This window comes from Lethenteron reissneri, chromosome 21, assembly GCF_015708825.2.
Source record: "Lethenteron reissneri isolate LAM-NWPU_2019-01 chromosome 21, ASM1570882v1, whole genome shotgun sequence".
Taxonomy (NCBI): domain Eukaryota; kingdom Metazoa; phylum Chordata; class Hyperoartia; order Petromyzontiformes; family Petromyzontidae; genus Lethenteron; species Lethenteron reissneri.
This window is the reverse complement of record NC_083799.1, coordinates 8,058,456-8,080,771: the sequence shown is the minus strand read 5'-3', so window position 1 is coordinate 8,080,771 and position 22,316 is coordinate 8,058,456. Positions and strand designations below refer to the sequence as shown.

The 22,316-nt window shown below is 40.7% G+C and overlaps 1 protein-coding gene across 2 annotated transcripts in view; it reads right to left on the bottom strand.

The window, feature by feature from the left end:
* Positions 1-22,316, bottom strand: part of ELP2 (elongator acetyltransferase complex subunit 2) — a 49,173-nt gene that overhangs the window by 5,065 nt on the left and 21,792 nt on the right. Inside the window, exons 10-20 of one of the 2 annotated variants that reach the window (XM_061555675.1) lie at positions 20,614-20,714; positions 17,030-17,161; positions 16,771-16,920; positions 14,277-14,471; positions 13,824-13,893; positions 13,529-13,633; positions 13,289-13,346; positions 12,830-12,902; positions 10,442-10,640; positions 669-790; positions 340-476 (exon numbers count right to left, since the gene is read on the bottom strand). In XM_061555675.1, coding sequence (XP_061411659.1) covers positions 340-476; positions 669-790; positions 10,442-10,640; positions 12,830-12,902; positions 13,289-13,346; positions 13,529-13,633; positions 13,824-13,893; positions 14,277-14,471; positions 16,771-16,920; positions 17,030-17,161; positions 20,614-20,714 — 1,342 coding nt within the window. The remainder of the gene's footprint in view (positions 1-339; positions 477-668; positions 791-10,441; positions 10,641-12,829; positions 12,903-13,288; positions 13,347-13,528; positions 13,634-13,823; positions 13,894-14,276; positions 14,472-16,770; positions 16,921-17,029; positions 17,162-20,613; positions 20,715-22,316) is intronic. The other variant, XM_061555676.1, reaches the window with a different exon arrangement.

Below are 22,316 nucleotides of genomic sequence, written 5' to 3'. Positions count from 1 at the left end.
TGACACAACCTCTTTCCAACATGTTCTTCTCCTTGCTAATGATGCGGAGTTGTTCAGCAACATGTATTTGTTCATGTTGAGGTTGATGAGCCTGTGAATGGCTTCAAGAGTTGCCTGATGAATAGCAGAAATGAGGCCAATGAATAGCCAAAGTGCTACAATAATGCAAATGGGTTCGATATTTGTGACCGCAGACAAACCTTGAGTTATTCCTAGTTTATCATTGGTGTAGGAGAAAGCCACATCTACCATGTGAACGTGTATGCGAGCCACACCACACAGAGGTAAACGACAAATGGAAAGTTCTTTAGATGTCAATAAATTAACGCTAGTGAATACCTGCCGTCACATGCCTCGCGAGGGGCAAATGCTACAGCTGTCGCAGAGTCTGTGGCGTCCAGGACAGAGGAGCACTGGCAGATGGGGCCCATGGCACCGGTTGGAAACGCATTCTCCTGCTTGCCCCACACCACCACCTGGCACGTAAAAACAACTCCAGGTGAGAGGAGTATTTTGCATCTCCGGACAGACCAAACATTTGCATTCCCAGAGGGGTGTTACAGACGATACGATATGGCGATGAATGTATATGTTCATGCACACTCCACATCTTTTGCTCAACACAATTCTATTTACGTGCCAAAATTAGCATACACCTAACAAGTCACCTTCTTGTCTCTGCTGGTCGTCGTAAAATATTTGCCGTCGTGAGACCAGTCGCAGGCCCAGATGACGCGCGTGTGCACGGCCGTCTTCTTATCAGTGCTTGCGAGCAGCCTGTACAAAGAGGCTAGAAACACAAATGTATAGTTTTAGAAAATAAAAAAAGCCAGAGCACTTGCAATAACATTGTCAATACAGTAAAAGGACTTATCGCATTGTTTTTTTTATTGTGCCTAAAGGTTTACATTTCAGAATGGGTATGAACCTTGTAATGAAGAATATTCTGCAGTATGAAATATACATTTGGAGAAACACAACGTTATATTTCATGCTTACATGAAATTAGTGATTAACATGCATTTGTACAAAACTGATTATGGTTCCACATATGTTAAAGAATATTTAAGACAAATGCAGCAATAATGTCAAAACTAGATTGTTCAATTCCATGTGTAGTGGGTTCAACTGAGTCGCAGACGTACTTCTTGGAGGCAACACATATTTATTAACACCAACACATAACACAAAGGGGTTACTGCCCCTTTACCAGATAACCTATAATGGTGGACCAGCAGGCTAACTACGCTTGTTACTGGGAGTAGCTAGACCGGACAGGACCCTAGCTGGGGTCCTCATCCACGTGTTGGTGACTTCTTCTTGGACGTAGAACGTAGATCTTCAGATGACGATAGGAACGCTGAACCCCGGTCCCTGTGCGGACCCCAGTTTATATGCTGTTGGCCACGACCACCTTCGAGAAACGTCGTCATTTTTCGACGCTTCCCGTAGGATCTACCCTGACACGCGACCACCCCCAAGCCCCCCACCTGGGGCCCCTGTGTAGATCTTACTTGTCACGTGCCTTCCAGGTTCAACCAGCATTCCATGGCCTAGGGTAACCTCATCCCATGGCTGACACTCCCACACTCCCTCCTGTAGGAGTCAGCACTACACGCCACGCGTGGTGCCACTGAGCGCTATCCCAGCGCCCACCGAGCCCCCCCTAGGGCTGGTACTACACCCACCTACAGGGTATCCGCGATGACAATGCATCGCACGCCGTGCCTCGCTAGAGCCGGCATTACAGTGACAGACACGATGTTGCTACATACGTGATGTCCGCGATGTGAGTACATCGCACGCCGTGCCCCTTTAGGGCCGGCACCACAGTGACATTCGCGATGTCACTACACATATCTAGCTCATTTGGCTCTTGGTGAAAAACGGTACACTCTCTCTACAACAAAGTGCTAGAATAAATCTGAGAGTATCAGACATACTCTTTTGGTTCTTTTGATAAAGTCACGTAGGTAGAAAAATAAATAATAAACTGCAACGTTTCGATCGCAACACAACCAATCGTCATCAGGCAGAAAGACACAGTAGCAGAACTGCAGAACAAGAAAGGGCTGTTGCAACCAGAGGTTATTTACAGGTTTGAGGTGGGAGTCACCCAAGGGCAAGTAGACAGTTTACTTGAAATATAACAACCAAAAATTATGTCAGAACAGAGAAATAAGCCAATTTTCACACTTGCAAAAGCCACCTACTCAACTTACAAAAATTAACCCGTAAAAACAAAGTTTTTCACTATAAATCCTTTATATGCATGGCATCGGTTTCATATTATTCATTTCTGTTTTTCTTGAGTAAGCAAGCAAGCAAGTGAAGTTAATATAAAGGATTTAAAAATGAAAGATCACCTCTTGACATCCCCCGTATATTCCCAAGGGCACTAGCGTTGACCCGTTTTACCACTTTCAAGAACCTGGCGGCTTCAATTTAACTGCTCTATAAATAGTCTCCACTGTACAGCGTGAAGGCAGGGATTTCATGCCATGTGGTTAGTCAACATTTGCGTCATCATGAAACGGGCGGCTAGAGTCCTCTCGTCTTCTGGCTTGAGATGGCTGCCACCTATGGGTCAGATGATTGTCTGCCACCATTAAGCAATTGGTAATTAAATAATTTAAAAAATCCCTAAACAGTGTAAAATTTTGGAAAAAATTTTCACGAAAATTAATTGTCACGCACAACGAGTCTGTGTGCAAAATGTCAGCTCGATTGGATCACGGGAAGTGGGTTAAAAAACGACCGAAAGATTTGCACTGTCATAAGCAAGCAAGCAAGCACGCAAGCAAGTGAACTTAATATAAAGGATTTAAAAATATCAATCTCACACACAAATGTGATTTTCTTTTTTACATTCCGACAAAACATTATCTTTTCTTTTCAAATGATTATCTGCCTATGATGGAGATTTATAATTACTGTATGAGCATGACTGATTTAAGTCTGGAGTTACCACCATGGTAAAATTGATGATGTGCTGTGACAACACCATAATAAACATAGGACAGAATGTCTTTTCAGAACACCACTTCTAATCGTATCCTATTGTAATTCAGAAACAGCTGCAATAACTAATATAATTGTTGACACGGTGCTAATAATCTACTGAGATGTGCAAAGTTTAAGCTAAAATTAGTCTTTTAAGGTCTTGCATTTGCATAGAGTAAAGGGAGTGTTGTCTTCAGTCTAAAAGGTCAGAAAAAAATGTTGGTCTATAAATATCTTGGTGTTTAAATATGAGCAGAATACACGACATAACGTGACCCCTGAAAATCGTGGGCAACAGGATATCACACAGGTCGGTGGAACCGGTGATGACAGAGCCTCTCCATGCACTGTGAAGAGCCACATTCGCCATGCTAATATTCTTCGCAGGAATGCAGGTAAGACACCACTGAAAGTAATCATAAAATGGGGGTGCCAGCATTGCTTAAACCCTCCAAAACACTCTCCTTCCAGGCTACCCACAGCACTTACAATTCTATTCGATTTTTGCGTATGTCAATATATTGAGGAGCTAAATGCCACAGTCGAGGTCTGCTAGCTATACATGGGTTTCAGGAGAGAGTTGGTGTAGTTTTGCAATTCCTCTATTGAAGGAACGCAGACTACAGTGGATTATTATATGGTATATCGTTTAGATTACATGGCCACCATCACACTGTGGCTAGTATTTAATTATCCATTTATGAAGGAGAAGTGCACATCAGCCTGTTAATGTTCTGATGCGGTTGATGGTACACCATGTCTTAGAATGTCCCATACAATGACAACATCATAAGACTACATCTCTTTCTTAACAACCTACTCAAGAAACCATGCAGTATTACAAGAGATGTGAATAATATCGCGAGTGCTACAAATGGCTCATCGTCCTATTCTTGGTCGAGTGAAGCTCTGCAAACATCAATAAGTAGGCACAACACTCTCGCTCATATATGTTGGACACACTAAATATATTTATATATCCCATCAGATTTATCTATTAAGTACCATACAAATTCAAATCATTTACAAAAAATCACTTCGACCCTTTAAACTGTCGATGGAAAATTATTGATATGACACTTTGTCAGTTCACATGTTTTCCAAGAGTTTTGAGCCAGTGAGGTTCAGCTACACCATCTTTCTTACCTTATCAGTGCCTTCATTGATTATTTTGCAACGGCACCAACATTAAAACTGTACAGCACACATCATTAACCTTCTCTTTATTTTTAGCTTTGCTTTAACATATACAGTACAGTATTGTTTTCATGCTGTACATTTACTGTAAGAGTTGCATTTAATACTATAGAAAATATTACTCGTACATAAAAAAAATACTTCCTGTTTCATGTTTGGGTTAATGTAGGGTAACATAAAACAAAGGAGTCGGAGGCTGTCGTATTACGAACCATGAAACAAACCCCGCAGTTTTCCCATTGATGCCTTTGAGTTTGTGGATTGCGGATTTGCTGACTGCAACTATTTTCAAAAACGTAACCTGCACAGATGGACAAGGTTTTTGTGTACTGTTTGGCAATTCATTACGATTTCAGTTTGATGCTAATAAAAGTATTGAATCGTAGGAGGGACCAGTGACATAAGCAGATTCACAATGAAGGTCAGTTTATTTACATATTAATTTTACCCATGTTTATAAGTCCATGCCAACTACATGACAGAAATTATGATCAAGCAATATGACCACTAATTATGTCAGTATGATGACAATGTCAAATGTTCTTACTGTTAATTTTCTTATTATCAAATTAAACAACTTTACTGAATTTGATCCGGCTCCATTTCACACTTTGGCTCAGAGTCACATCGTTATGAAATGACCAGAACCTACTGTCACCCTGATGATTTGCCCCATTGCTGTTTGCACAATCATGGGTGTATTTTTGCCAAAAATTTACATTTGTCAAAACGAGAATCGGGCCCATTCTATATCATTATCGGTATCATTATGAGTTATGGCACACTGCCAATATGAGTTCCTTTCACCTCTGATGCCAATGCAGCATAGATTAATGCAGAGATGCAAATATAATAAAAACACAACCGCTAAAACAAAAATGTGTCACATTAGAATTCATGATTCAAAATGATATTCTTCACATTATTCCACTTTGACTGTACAACTACCTAAGGCCAAAAACTCCTCTATGGATGAAATGCAAAGGTCATTAGTCATTTAATATGAAACAAACACACATTTTTAGTGGATACCAATCAGTTACTCAAACAATACTCAAGGGAAGGCTGACATGCTCACAACATATTGCACAGCTTAAAATTGCTCATAAATTTAATTTAATTTAAAAAAGTAATCCAGTCATATGTTAAGAATTCAAAAAATAAACCTGGCAGGGATGGTTGCCAATAGCTACGGGTAATCATTCACAGGCTGCCGACTGTCTCAGCCAAATCACTGTTTATTGCTCTTGCAGACAAAGTATGCCCTGACCTTGACCTGAAGATGCAGCTGTGATGAGAAAACTGGTCCATTATTTGCTTCATCACCCAACTCCACATTATATAAATAGGGCTACTTGCTCCAATTTTACCATAGATACAGTTACTGTAACTTTCTTCTTCATTTACCACAATAATTTTGCTTCTAAATTACTTCCATTATATCATTGGAGATGTGTTCACATGGGGGAAAAAATCAGCCCCAAGACATAACAAGATCACACTAAAGAATGCAGAAACACTTTTTTTCAAGCACATCAATTAACGGAAAACCAAGAATTTTACAAACAAATATTAATACTGAAATAATTTGTGGAAAACCTAGTAGTTTGTCAAGGGAAAAAGTATAGTATGATAACCGCACACAAATGACCTGGCGCAGTATGATATGCATATGCTGGGACAAACTACAGACCGTGCATTTGTTTATTTCCCCCCCCCCCCCAAAAAAAAATCATAATTTAAATTCCAAAATACGTGAATGCAAATTTACTGTAACATTTATCGAAATGGTTTCCAAATTCATGAGTTACGTTTTAGCGACATTCTGTATATTGAGTTTCTGTCTAATAAGGGATGACTGTACTTCCAACAAAAACCATGTAGGAAAAAGTGTAACATATTCCATGCACATGCATGGTTTTCTCCTAACTTATTTATATATTTTCAATTGCTCTGAGTAAAAAGAACACACTTCTTCAATTGAGATCTAAAAAAAAATATTCACACTAACAAATATAATTGGCCTGTACATATTGTGAGAGAATGACTAACCATACATTACACATTGGTATACAAATGTTGTGACATCGCGGATGTCACTGTATGGTGCCGTCCCTAGAGGGGCACGGCGTGCGATGTACTCACATTGCAGACATCACTTATGTAGCGACATTGTATATGTCATATTAACAATAATAGGGGTTTTCCCCTTTTTTTCTGGCAACAAAACTGAAACCTTTTTACAAGGATTCATGTCTGCATTAACCACAATACTTGCAGTCAAAATGCAAACAAAAAACACACTATGCTAATTTATGCATTGTCCTTGAAACTGATTGGTCCACACCAAGGGACGGCTTTCTTTTGAGCCTCAACCTAATTGGTGCTCGACCAGAGGACGCCAGTTTCAAGGGCAATGTATATATTATCATAGTGTGTTTTTTGTTTGCATTTTGACTGCAAGTATTGTGGTTAATGCAGACATTAATCCTTGTAAAAAGGTTTCAGTTTTGTTGCCAGAAAAAAAAGGGGAAAAACCCTATTATATTTTGGTACTGGCAAAGGAGGTCTAATGAGGATCGTATATGTCGCTAGGCACGGCGTGCGATGCATTGTCATCGTGGACACCCCGTAGGTGGGTGTAGTACCAGCCCTAGGGGGGGCTCGGTGAGCGCTGGTTTCTCGAAGGTGGTTGTGGCCAAGGGCGGGGCCAGCCACGACCCAGCAGCATATAAACCGGGGTCCGCACAGGGACCGGGGTTCAGCGTTGCTGTCGTCTACGATCTACGTTCTACGTACAAGAAGAAGTCACCAACACGTGGACGAGGACTCCAGCTAGGGTCCTGTCCGTTGTAGCTGTTCCCAGTAACAAGCGTAGTTAGCCTGGTGGTCCACCACCATATGTTATCTGGTAAAGAGGCAGTAACCCCTTTGTGTTATGTGTTGGTGTTAATAATTGTGTAGCCTCCAAGAAGTACGTCTGCGACTCAATTGAATCCACTACACAAATAACAGCATGAGCAAAAATATAAAAAATTCCCTAGAATATTAAGAAACCTCACTGTGGATCATCTGAATAATCTCATATTGAGAAAGACCATGATATATGTTTACAAATTAATTCACATGTCCCCACTGACAAAACTTGGTGTAAACAATTATTTCCAAACTAACAGTTTATGCTTCTTCGAATTACCACTATAGAGTAGAACCCCTCTTAAAGACGGTAATTGGTTCCACGAAACCGGTCGTTAAGTGATTTTGTCGTTCAGCGAGTTTAGAAAATACATGTTAAAGGCTTAATTAGTTCCGATAGCATCGAAAGTTACCCTTTTTCAACCAAAAACCGTACTTTATAATATTTAAACAATGGAATAATAATATCTTCTTGGTTCTTTCGGTAAAGTCACATAGAATGAAAATAATAAAGTAATAAAAAGAAAACATAATAAAATAATTCTCACGACGTTTCGGCCACAACGCAAGCAGCCGTCCTCAGGTGAAGAACAGGTCTGTCAGAAAGACAGCGTCTGAATGAACACCACCAGGCTTGGCAGCGTATATTTAAGCTGGGTTGGAGGGGGAAGAGCGCCTTGACAAAGGAATTTGCATATCAAGAGGAATTTAGCATATTTATGGGAAATGCAGGTATGTGATAAGTACTACTTATGCCCGTGCATTATGCAGGATTAGCAGCATCAAAGGGAGGGGATATGGGAAATGCAGGTATGTGATTAGTACTACTTATGCCCGTGCATTATGCAGGATTAGCAGCATCAAAGGGAGGGGATATGGGAAATGCAGGTATGTGATTAGTACTACTTATGCCCGTGCATTATGCAGGATTAGCAGCATCAAAGGGAGGGGATAGGGGTAGCATTAATAAAGGGAAGGAGTGTTAATAGTATTTAGCTGCAGTAACTGAAACCACCACATAAACAACTAAAGTATAAACTACATAGTATCATCAGTATACTAAATATACTCTACAATAAGCTGAGTTACTAACAGTAAGTAATACATTACAATTCTACGTCGTAAAAAATATAATATGCTTCCATATAAACTTTATTCTCTTACATCACACGAGTCTACACCATACTATATACTGCCATAGACAAACCCAACATTAAATTACATACTGTATTGCTATAAACCACCCTAAACCTTATACATTGTAATATTACACTATGTATTATTCTACCCACCCTAATGTATATCACACTGCTGTATATTCACTATACAATTACGATACTATATATTACTTTGTACATTGTATTAAGCATATAAATGTTATACTATTTGTTATTATACACTGTACCATTGACCGTCGTGTGAAAGATACTAAGAGGAAGCAACGAAATATGTCAATGGGAGAGTAGCGAAAGGAAACTTGCAGCGGAGCAAAAAATCAATTTCCTGCAAAGAATACAATGCCAGTGAGTGGAACGCGGTCTGAAAGTTACCGTAAACGTGAACACAATCAGTTAAGATCCGAAATGGTTTATTATGTCCTTCCAATGATTGCTAAGCCAGAATCCATCTTCTCGGTTGAAATTGTCTCTGTGTTTGTATATGTGGATCGTCTCATGAACGAATCTCTCATGGTAGCCAGATGGCTTGCAGAGAACCTCTGTCTTAGAGAAGTCAATATCATGTGAGCCCACTGAATTGTAACAGTGATCTGCCACGGCTGAGGTGTTTGTCCTACCGTGTTTCAAGTCTGCTTTATGTTCACGGATGCGGTCCGAGACATGTCGTTTGGTTTCTCCAATGTAACTGCTACCACAGAGGCAACTTAGTTTGTAGACGCCAGGGTACTGTATGTCTGGAACCACATCTTTTACAGACAGGACCAGATCACGGATTTTATGTACTGTGTTGAATCGGACCTGGATCTTGTGTTTTATCAGGATTTTGGAGATCTTTTTTGTGACCCCAGCAATGTAGGGTAAGGTGATGGTCTTGAAAGGCTCCTCAACAGGATCCTTCTTGATGATTGGAGTGATGGCTTTGCGGATTGTGTAGTCGGAGTAACCATTAGCCTTAAGAGCTTGGCGTACGTGTTTGAGTTCACTGGCAATGTGTTCCTAGTCGGAGATGCTTTGGGCTCTATGGTATAGAGTCTTGATGAGGGAATTCTTCTGGGATGGATGGTGGTGGGAATCCGGTTTCAGCAAAAGTATTGTGAATCTTTCAATCTTGCCCATTAGCCACACTATATAATGAAGCCAAATGTTGCTTTACACTCAAGAGTTAGAATATACAAAATTAGCAAAAAAAAATGTATTATCAGTTACTTTTTAAATCCTTTATATTAAGTTCGCTTGCTTGCTTAGGACCGTGCAAATCTTTCGGTCGTTTTTTAACCCACTTCCCGTGATCCAATCGAGCTGACATTTTCCACACAGACTCGTTGTGCGTGACAATTAATGTTCGTGGAAATTTTTTTCCAAAATTTAACACTTTTTAGGACAAAAATATTATATTTAATTACCAATTGCTTAATGGTGCAATGCAATCATCTGACCCATAAGTGGCAGCCATCTCAAGCCAGAGGACGAGATGACTCTAGCGGCCACGCATATAAAGGATTTATAGTGAAAAACTTAGTTTTTACGGGTAATACTTATTTTGTGTGCAGTCATTGGTTAGTACGGTGAGACAGTCTGGTTACCAAGATTTTACCCAGTCTCTCAGTGGTGCTGCCTCAGTGCTCTGACATGCTACTGGACTGCTGTCAACTGGCCACTTAACACTGTCTGCATGCACCTATAGAGCTAAACCGACAGAAGATTATTAAATCCTTTATATTAAGTTCACTTGCTTGCTTGCTTACGACCGTGCTAATCTTTCGGTCGTTTTTTAACCCACTTCCCGTGATCCAATCGAGCTGACATTTTGCACACAGATTCGTTGTGCGTGACAATGTATTTTCGTAAAAAAAATCCAAAATGTTACACTTTTTAGGAAAAAAGACATTATATTTAATTACCAATTGCTTAATGGTGGCAGCCATTCATCTGACCCATAGGTGGCAGCCATCTCAAGCCAGAGGACGAGAGGACTCTAGCCGCCACGCATATAAAGGATTTATAGTGAAAAACTTTGTTTTTACGGGTTAATTTTTTTTCTAGTTGCACTGTTATTCTGGCCCTCTGACCCAGACAGTAACACAAACAATACTCCTGTTGCAAACATCATTCCTGACCAGGAAAGGGGATTATATAATCATTATTACCGTCATCTGTCTGTGGCTGTGACGCGTCCCGATGGCGCCAAAGAGACCACGTCCGATCTCTGGAAACGGCCAAGAGGCACGATCCATCGGGCGAAAATGCCAGCTGAGTGACTGTGAGGCCATGGTATGATAAGATGCCCACAACACACCATGTCCCGGCATCCCACAGAAGAATTGCTGCGTGCTCCGGCTTGGATGCCTGCCGGAGGGCATGACATAAATACATGTGGTACAAAAGATACCAAAATACAAAGAACAAAAGGGACATCTTGACAGCCTTAGTGGTCAGTATGCTGGGAAAAGGGGCACTTTATAAAATTGGGGTAGACACAAATAACCTCTATTTAATGGAGACAAAACAACCATTAACATCATTGTGGAGAATATAAATATCAAAAAAGATCAGCAGACAATGTTTTCTTCCTACATCTGGCTCTCCGCATAAAAAAAATATTAAAATATTTCTTACACAACCCGTCGGCCTCACAGCCTTCTGGGAAAGCATAATATCTGAAGCACTGATTCAGTAGAAGCAAACTCTGGACTGGTTTCAATTGACAAGTGCCTCATCAGTAGTCAGGCTTGCTTTAATTCCTGCTGGTACATTACCAGATGTGATAGGTAAGGAAACAAATAACGAAATGTGCAGTGGACACCTACTGGCTATCTGCCCATGGATGATGATGATGATGATGAATAGGCAAGGGCCCTATGCAGATATGTGTCCTTATTGACACAAAACCAGTCGAGTTTGCTTGCACTGAATCAATGGAGGCTGTAGGGAAAATAGTCTGTGTAAAAAAATACTAAAAAATGTACGTGGAGACATTGTCTGTGTATCTATTCTCTCCACTTGGAACAGCTTCAATAGATATGATTAAAGTAAAACAACATTAAATTTTGACTTAAAATTTTCGTGACTGCAGGAATTCATATTCTCGGTTCTTTCGGTAAAGTCACGTAGATAGAAAATTTAATAAAATATAATAAAATAAATATTAAAATAATAAGTTGAAAATAATAAAGCAAAAACCCACGACGTTTCGATCGCAACACAAGCGGTCTTCATCAGGCGGAACGTCGTGGGTTTTTGCTTTATTATTTTCAATTTATTATTCATATTTTTTAAATTTCATTTTATTATCTTTTACAGGTAGTCCTCTACTTACGATGGAGATGCGTTACGACGACCCCATCGTAAGTCGAAGATGGCCAAGCCTACCCAGGAGTCTTAAAGAATGGTGATAATTTAGCAAAACAGGAATTTACAGTACCGTACTGTATAAACTATACACTGTATGTATTTATTAATTACAATACTCTATTGCACAGCAAAATGTAAAGTAAAAAAACAAGGTAAATTCTTAGCCTACCTATATGAACTGCAATTTAATAGAAAGGCGGGAGATGCGTACATCCCGGCAGCGTCCCAACGTACAGTATCGTACCTCGTATGCTGCTGCGTTTGCCTGCCGCGCGAAATGTAAATATTTTACAATTTTGTCGTGTCGCTATCGCCATCCTAAGATCGGAATATCGTAAGTCGGACCATCGTAACTCGGGGATTATCTGTATTTTATTTTCTAGCTACGTAACTTTACCGAAAGAACCAAGAATATGAAACATTGTAGAAATTATTCATTATCCAAATCTGCTTATATTTCTGCAAATGCAAGAAAATTATCTAACAATGAGAACAAAAAACAGTATTCTGCCTAAATCTTGACTTAAAGCTTTCGTGACTGCAGGAATTCATATTCTTGGGTCTTTCAGTAAAGTCACGTAGATCGGTGACGATTGTTTGTGTTGCGATCGAAACGTCGTAGTTTTTTGTTTTGTTATTTTCTTTGAACCTATCTACGTGACTTTACCGAAAGACCCAAGAATAAGTATTCTGCCTTTTATTAGCTTTCCAGATGAACTAATTTAACATGCAATACATGTATTGTTTACAGAAATTACTTTAATATCATACAATTAAGACTTCATTTTAGAATGGAAAAAAACATTAACAATTAGGCATAGTCTCGATCTAATTAATAACACTAACAAAAAAACGCATTTTTGTTCCTGGGTATTAAGTGTTATTTCCTAATTGCTTACGCCTCAAAAGTACAGAAAATGGCTATTACTCCCCACAAACTTTGCTTTTGTGACCAGCACAGTGCTATTTTGAAATGTACCTATTTTCAATGAGAAAACGTGTGCATTTGTGTCATTCCTTCACATAAAGTCCTGGTCACAAAAGCAAAGTTTGTGGGGAGTAATAGCTATTTTCTATACTTTTAGGCATAAGCAATAAAAAAAATAACACTTACTACCCAAGGACAAAAATCGCGTGACATAGTGTAATCAACGCTATTGGTCAACAGTGGCGTTTGTACACACCTTACAGGATGATGCTACCAAACTCCCTGCTGGGTGAGCTGCAACACTGAATACTTCATAACCATGACCATACCTGCAGACAAATAAGTGCAGAGAAAGAACTGCAATATTACAATCCACAGCAGGAACGTAACTAATGCTTCACATCATTCATTAAAATTGATTGCTACACTCACATTTGCATTTTAATAATGTGTGAGAATCTATTATTCTTCATGTGTTGAGACAAACTTGATCACTACAGCCACTGGAGGCATTAGCATTATTCTTGAAATAAAATTGCGATCCTGAATTCTAACAATCGAATCGTGCAGGGCGATGCAAATAATTACCTGCCTAACTCACATTAATAATAAATAAATCACCACACATATTGATGGTTTATCTTGTTTCCAATAATTTTCCGAGAAAATATTTGAGTGGAAATATATGCAGGTTTTATTAAGAGTCAACACTCACAGCTTTTGCACTTCCGGCCACAGGGTGTTCTGCAGTAGATGGTCCTCCATTGGGGGTTCTAAGCAAGCAAGTGAAGGAGTGTTATGTCAATGCGACAATTACTGTTTTGTAATCATCACACCATCGATTAGCACCATCGATTAGCACGGCTGGCTACGTACGGTGCAAAAGAAGTTCAACATACACACATCACAGGATATTCTAAAGCACGTGGGTCAAGTGGGTGTGTTGCAGTCTTACCTTGTAAAGCAACGGCTTGGAAGTACATCTCTTGATATTGCTCATTGGCCGACACCTCTATCTCCCGATCGTCATTCGGCTCACCTCGGCAGGTCACAATGTCTGCTTTTAGGTCGTGATTTGTAAAAAAAAAAAATTATTTTTTATAATTCCTATATAAAAAAAACACATTTTAAAGGGGTGTTTTTAAAAAAGTCACTTCAACTATTGTACAAATTATCACAAATAAATTTGTTATTTTGCTGAGCTTTACCATATTTAAAAATGTGTAGGAAGACAGACATAAAAAATATACCTTGATATACAGCCTTATTCGACAGACCAAGTGCAGGAACACTTGCTCCCTCTGGCAAATCACTGCTCACCTAAGGAAGTTACATTTATAGTAAAAAACAAATGGCATTACAAATAATGTTTAAGTAAAGAAAACTGTACTTTAACACATCGCAACAGCATGTTCAGTGAATTATTTCTTTAATAAACTATGAACAGCTTGAATGAACTTCATTGCGCCAGGTAAGCACGCTCAGGGTGCGGACCTTTCACTATTAAACAATAGCAAACCATTTGTTTTATAACTCCAGAAGACAACACAGCTAACATTCAACTCCCACATCTCCCTCCCAGTCCTTTGTTGCTGACCCCCTACCTAATGGCTTCACCTGCAAAAAAAATAGTAAAATATTAAAAGTGGTGTCACACAATTGGGTAGCGCTGGTCCACGTCTCGTGTGTTCCTTTTGTCTCACCCCGGCGGCAGTGGGAAGCTCTTGTGCTTGGTGGCCACTGATGCTTGCCAGGTTGTGCAGGAAACTTCGAGGGGCGGAAAACACTCGCAGTACCTTCTCGTCAGCACCCGATATAAAGCGGTGCTTACCGAGCGGCGCCAGACATTGCATGTCGTAGCCATGGATTTGTGGCCGCGCGACCTCGTGCCATGTCACCTGCACACGCGGATACCAGGATGCATGTATGTATGTTGAACCTCTTTCGCACCATACGTAGCCAACTGCGGCTATTCGGTGGTGCATAGATAACCCAGGGTTGAAATGTCGCTATTCTGATCGGGAAATTGTTGAACAAAGTTTGGTCTCGAAAGTGGTGACATTAGTTTGCTCACAAAGTAAGCATGCTTAACAGGGAGAAGTGCTGCCACTATTATTTTATTTCTCTGCATAACATCATCCTCCAAAATTGTAATTCATACGAACTCGATAAATATAATAAAACCAGTGGAACTTACATTCTTAAAGAGTACAGGATGTCACACATTCACCCTGATCAATTAACCACCCATGCTCAGTGCTGTATTTAAACATTAATGTAACTGTCATTTTCGATAGATATTCACAAGTCCGACCTTTTAATATACCGTATTTTCCGCCATATAACCCGCGGGGTATACCACTTTTTACAAACAAAACAAGACCTTGCGGGGTATATGGAGGTGTGGGCTATCCCAAAATATTTTACACGTGTGACATGTCATAACTCGTTAAATTGTTTCATGGTAGGACTATCCACTATGCAACACTTACCTTTGACTAAAACACTGCTGAATAAATCACTCACACTGAAATTGCACATGTTATCACGTTTTAAATGAATTGTTTATACAATTAAACGACAATGTTTGAAGTGCGCGCATTGTTTACCGGCGACGGGAGAGCTGGGGGAAGCGAGGTGGGGGTTGGGGGGTGGGGCAGCTGGGGGGAGGGAGAGGTGGGGGTTGGGGGGTGGGGCAGCTGGGGGGAGGGAGAGGTGGGGGGTGGGGCAGCTGGGGGAAGCGAGAAGTGGGGGGTGGGGGGTGGGGCAGCTGGGGGGAGGAGAGAGGTGGGGGGTAGGGGGGTGGGGCAGCTGGGGGGAGGGAGAGGTGGGGGTTGGGGGGTGGGGCAGCTGGGGGGAGGGAGAGGTGGGGGGTGGGGCAGCTGGGGGAAGCGAGAGGTGGGGGTTGGGGGGTGGGGCAGCTGGGGGAAGCGAGAAGTGGGGGGTGGGGGGTGGGGCAGCTGGGCGGAGGGAGAGGTGGGGGGTAGGGGCGAGGCAATGCCGTTACCGTAGTGCCGCTATTATCTGCGCAAGTGCAATCTACCAGTGCTAAAACTGTACTTAGTATCTACCAAGTAACGTGTTACTTATTTATTGGAAATTTACTTTTGTTACTTATTTACTGTTTTAAGTTCACTCGTTTCCGGTTAGTTTGCTTTTTTTGTACACGTTATGATTTTAATGTTAACAATTGATAGTGTAATGTATTACAAATGTAAACTTCGTATTAATATGATGGAATTAAGCTGTGGTAACGACGCTAAATATAGGAATGCATGCGGGGTATATGGAGGTGCGGGCTATCTGAATTATTTTTTACATAAAACGCTATTATTGCGGGGTATATGCGGGAAAATATGGTACTCTCGTGTATTCTTAATGTTGTGTACATATGCTTACTTATAAAGCACAGAAAAGCATTTTCCAATGTTTAGTGCAGTTTGCACTTTACAATTCTCAAGGAACCTATTTGTGCCTTGGCTTAACTCAGTGGCGGCTCCTGCAAAATCTCTCAGGGGGGGCAAATGTCTGGATAATTGATAAGGATAAGGTCCACCCATGCAATGGATAAATTAACAGCTTAAGCATGTAAAGGCAACTTCACTTCTTTAATATTAATGAAAAATAAAGTGACTCTTACAATACATCTTGTTTGTTTATATACTCACTATTAAAACAAACCACTCAAGTTTATTTTATTAAAGATTCCACTAGGTGGCGATAAATTATATTGTTGGATGAAACGTGCTTACGTATGATGACGTTAGCACGTATGATGACGTAAGCACGTTAGTGCATGCCCTCCCGGAAGCCATAGAGAATGCATTGGAGCGTCCCCCGGGCGAAAAAAAACATCTTTGAATGTAAGTCTACGGGGCCACTCGGGGCGATTCTCAGCCGGAGTGAAATCGCCCAAAAAAAGGCGGTACTCCACAGAACGTGACATGACGCTGATTGGACTATATCCAGAGGCACAGTGACGACTAGCGTGACTCTGTGGTTGAATGACATTGGTGGTGCGTCGCCCAATCGCCCTAATGAAGAAACCGCCCCTGGCTTAACTGTTGTTTCCTATAGAAGTTCACAGTAGACCTTTTTACATATCCGCCTCTACACCTCAGTTCCCAGAGAGATAGATGTGACGTTATCCTGTAATGCGGAGCAAGTGTTCTGTAAAACGGCACTGCTAATGATTACCTGACAGCGGTCTCTTTTCCACGGTGCAAAGAGTCGAGTGGTCTGGTCAGAACTCACACTCAGAATATATCCTCCTTTTTCGGGCTCCCAGCACAGATCCTGGACTGGCCCAAAGTGTCCCGAGATGACAACCCCCGGCCTCCACTCCTCCTGAATGACACGGCACCAATGTCAAATCGGCAAGCGCAGCACATGAGGTGCGGGTCAGCTGACACCATTATTCTCTATCCAGGTGCGCCGAAGGCAGGCATTAAGTTACCTTCTGCTGACAGTCACTGTGCCAGAGATGAAGGGCACCGTGGAACGCGTGAGCAATAATGGCAGTGCCCTCGGCGCTGAACTGACAGCCCAGGAAGCCCAGCGTGTTTCCTCCCACCTCCCCCACACGTACCTGTGGAAGCAATCAAACCAGTACCGGTTTGGCGATTCATTATCCAAAGACCCACTTGCAGCCAGGAATTTGAGATATGTGGGTATGAAAAATATTTGAACTGGTGGTGATACACAATGCATCTATTCAATTAACAGGAAAATTTGCTGAATATCGCAGCCTAGATTTGTTTCCAATGCATATTTAAAATATGTCCAATATTCCAAGTGTGACAATTGCTACTTTGCAACACAATTAAAACAATCTCTTTGCTTTGTAGACGATGTGCCTATTACAATTAAAAAACCATGAGAGACCTCCCACACATGTCGAAACACAGAACTATTAATCATGAACAAATAAAAAAAATCAATCTGCACCCATGTACATTTGCATGATGTAAAAAATGTCCCGTACAAATATTTCCATTATAATTTTAACACGATTCAGTTAAATATAGTCAGGGTATTTTGCAGCGTCACCAAGTAAACATCTAAAGGTGCACCCCTGACATGTCTTGCTCACTCCACTGTTAAATTTCGATTTAAAGCTTTCGTGACTGCAGGGATTCATCTTCTTGGTTCTTTCGGTAAAGTCAGTCTGAAAGACTCTGTCGCCTCGACGGACCTGGTTTTCACCTGAGGACGGCTGCTTGCGTTGTGGCCGAAACGTCGTGAGAATTGTTTTATTATGTTTTATTTTTATTATTTTATTACTTCCCTTCTACGTGACTTTACCGAAAGAACCAAGAAGAAGAACACTCCACTGTTGTTTGATGGACCTGCACTAGAGGCAGATCTCGAGGCCCCCTCTCAAGGGAATATTTATAGCCTACCCTTCCAAGCTGACCAGACATAATTCAAGCGGTATGAGTACCCACTCTTCCCCACTACACGCAACCTGTCGGTTACCTAATTGTCCTGTACCCATTTATACTGCTGGGTGGACAGAGGCGAGGGAATACATTTGGCCCGTTTAATTTTGGAAACTTGCCCTCTAGGAGATCGACCCGGTGACTTCTCAATTGCAAGTTATGTGCTAAACATTACACCACGGAAGTGTCCAGCATTTATTAAACTTAAAGAATACAAGAGCTAAATGGCAGACAGCTGAAAAGTATATATTTTTTAGATTTGGCAATAGAATATCATACGATAAATGCGTGGATCTTTTTTGCCGTTTTAATTGATAAATGATTCAGGAAGGCTAAATGTGTAGGACTTGAGAAACACGCGTCACGCGCTGGGTTGAGATGCGTGCACGTGGCGGACAGTGAGGGCAAACGGGACACAGGGCGCTGAGCGACTTACTGTGTTTGTAGCGAATTAAGGTGGCATGGTAGTTAAGGGGGGCCCGCAGGTGGCCGGGGGTAATTGAGGACGCAGGCCGGTGATTGGATGAGAGGTATGGGTGTCTGAAATTGGCGCCGTCGTCTACAACAACAACGCCACGTGGCACTGGGGGCGAGTAGCGAAGCAGGGGATGATCCAAGGGGAATTGGTTCAGGGATAAAGGCGGAGAGCGTGGAGAGAAACGGGAGTTGGTGCCTGGGACGAGTGACGGAGGGAGAGACGGAGCCGCGGATAAAGAGAGTATAATATAAGGTAGCAGTGGACAAGAATACAGTGTACGGTAGCAGTGGATAGAGAGAATACAGATAGAGTAGCAGTGGACGGAGCGAGTACAGCGTAGGATAGCAGCGGAGTAACGGACCTTGGTGGAGAGAGCTACGACGGAGTGGGACGGCAGAGAGAACAAAGAGCGACCGAGCTGGAGAGAGAGAGCAGAGAGGAGGGTTGCTGGAGGAGCAGAAGGAGAGCGAGCAAAGCCAGCATAGCGGAGCAAGCGAGCAGAGGGACATTGAGTGATGTTGATGGGGAGTTGTGAGTGGAAAAGTACGGAGGTACATTAAGTGATGCCGACAGAGGAGATGTGAACTATATGAGTTAATAAAGAACCGAGAAAGACAAAGAAGCTGTCGCATCAGTACGAGTCCTACATATGCACATTTTCTCATAGTTTACTTGGCAAGTTCAAGTTGTAAGTTTTTAGGCATTCAAGATTCATGACATCCGTGTTCAAGGACAGGAGTACACTGCCAAGGACTTGGTCAGAGCTTGGGAGCTTTCACTGGCACGCTGAAAATACCCAATACCGAAAGAGGTATGCTGCCGACAGCCCAGATGAATATAAACCCTTTGCACTGGTGTTTGGTTTTGCTTGCTCTATTGAAAACTCAAGCGCAACTTTTGTGTTATTGACTATAGCATCAGTGTTAGATCAATGCTTATGCTTGTACAATTTTTTTTGTAAACTTTATGTATATTTTCTTTTCAAAGGGAGAAACGGTGAGGAGCATATTATAAAATGTAAGTTGTTTGTGAATGCCAACGACAATTCAGTTATTTGTAGTTTCGGTGAAACTGAAGCTCCACAATCCTTAATCCATGACCTTTTACTTCTCTATTCTTCTATAGCTTCACAACAGGGTTTGCTGTTTGCTGCAGATCCCGATGGAATTTTATTACAGAAAAACAAAGCAAAGTTTCTTTTAAAAAATATCGATAGTATTTATGATGAGGGAAATTGAGTTAAACTTCATTGCGCACGTGTTTTAAATTTAAGAATATTAATTACGGCGCATTCAATTGTAATTACTATGCAGACAAATGCAGACCAATTTATTAAAATACACGTCCAAATTTCAAGTTGCTAGGTCAACACTTTGGTGGCAAAAACAGATGAACGTGATCATTACCACGATCCAATACAATAACTGACAATGACATATTTCACTTTGAACCACATTGCTCTATGGAGAAGATGCATAGCCAGTCACACTCTGTAATGATTAATCACGCATAGAAAAAAACATAAAATTAAAATCATTATTTACACTTTAATTATTTTTTTTAAAGCCACAACATATGATAAAACTCCCCTTGCACATGTCTCTAAACTCAAACATGAAAATCATATTTGTCATGTAATTATCTGCTCTTATCCACAGAAAATTGGGAAGTGGAGGCAGATTGTTCCTATCATTCGCGCTCGTCCGTGAAAAATCATTCACCTGGAAATGGTTCCTAGATTCACTACATTTATCCTATTGTCCGCAGCTTTCTGTGGATAAGACGAGTGACCCTAAATTCATTGCAAATTAATCTTATCCGAATTCACATGCGGATAGTAGTGGGTAACTGGAGGAAATTACCTGCAGAGAAATGCAGATGAAAGGACATGCCATTAATGCCTCCCACATCAGCACGGGAAAAGGAGTTTAGATAGCTCGTTTTTGTTTAGACAAATGTACCTTCCACAGGACTTTGAATGTTTTACAGTAAACAGATTTAGAGTTGCTTCATGCTCAACTGTGTTCCTAATTTAAAAGACATTTGTTTGAATTGCCCTCTCATTGCAGGTCAACAGTACAAAACACATGACAAAATGAAAAGGTTAAGGATTCAACTGACCTTCTCAAGCCAGACACCTGTCTCCTCATCAGGACTCCAAATGATCATGGTCTTATCCATTGACGCCGAGAGCAGATTCATTGGCTGGCTGTGCTTGCCATCTGTTTGCATGTATACACAATCACAACTACTAAGAAATACACAGACTCCAACAAATCAAATATTTTTTTGAAAGCACCAAGCATATTACAACAATGTATTCAGCACTTATATAACTAAGATTTTCCATTCCTGTTTTGTAAAACAGTTATGGTTTTCAAAGAAAGAGCACACCCAAAAAAACAGACCTCTTATATTATGGATAATATAACTAGGCTGTGTCTGGTAAATGTTTTAGAGTTTCAGTCTTGAGATCAAAGATTTAAAAACTACTTTACAGAGTGATACACAGTGCTTCAGTTAAGTAACTGCAGTGAGATAACAGGACATTGAAAGGTTCAGCAGTCAAACTACAATGATAAGTAACTTACTAACTACAATAGACTCTCGATTATCTGCGCTTATGATGGGGATGGCCGAGGAAAATTCAAAAACGCAGTTAATCCCAAAATATCCATTTTCCGTCGATCTCAAAGCCAAAAAACACTAATGTAGGTATAAATTATGTTTAAGCAAAAAAAAAATCGTTTGTTAATGGACAAAACTAAAATTTGTAGGAAAAACTCGACCGATCGATGGCACGGTCAGTGATAACACTTTCCTGCTCCCGCGCAGAAGACTCGGCCCACTAAGTCGATGACCACAGTGCCACGCCAATCAACATCAATCAAACCCCGACCATTGTTGTAAAGATATGCAACTCCTGTACTGTAGGGGCGATCAAGTGGATTTCAGATTAACCAGAGCACATATTTGTTTGGTTTAAGCACGTGACTTGTAATAAACATTTCCAAGAACAATGTAGAACTTTTTTTGAATATTAATTTGGGCTAAAGGGAAAATTCATGAGTTATTCATTCATGTTAAAATCTCAGATAAACAGTTATTCCGCATATCAGATAAACCGCGCGGATAATCGAGTCTACTGTATTTTTATTTTACCAGGTAAGGCCCACTGAGATATATAGCCACAAATGATAGCTTAACGAAGTGGCTTATCATGTGGACATTTATAGCAGCTAAATACTCTCAACGCATGTTTTTGAATGTGGAGATAAAAAACAGGACCGGGAGAAAAAGCCACCCGACCACGGGGAGAACACGCAAAATCCAAATATACAGGCGTCAGGGTCGAGGTAGTCAACATCTCACCACCATGGCATGCCATCACTATAATGCTACAATGGTTCTTCTAAAAGTAAAATGTTAAGTTTTTCCTCAAATCACAAAATTATTGTCAGATAGCCAGGAACAGAGGTACATATCACCTCCATGGTGATCAGCTTCTCAGGCATGTTTCCTCCTTCAGCTGTAATTCTGTTATCATTCTCGTCCCTTCTCACCATGACAATTCCCCAACAAGCCCACTTCCCTTCCTTAACAGTATTGTGATGTGCCTAATTGTAATTGTTCACTGATGATTATCATAACCTCAGAAAGTTAAGTTTTTGATTTTGCAACAATTAAGAATATTAACTGAGAAGTTTAATATAATTTTTTAAGAATTTTTTTTTATGAAACTGAGCTTTCAAATATTTAATTACCACATTTTATGTTTTGAATTTAGGGCTCCCAGTTCTGGGTTTACATGCCTGTGCTATTTC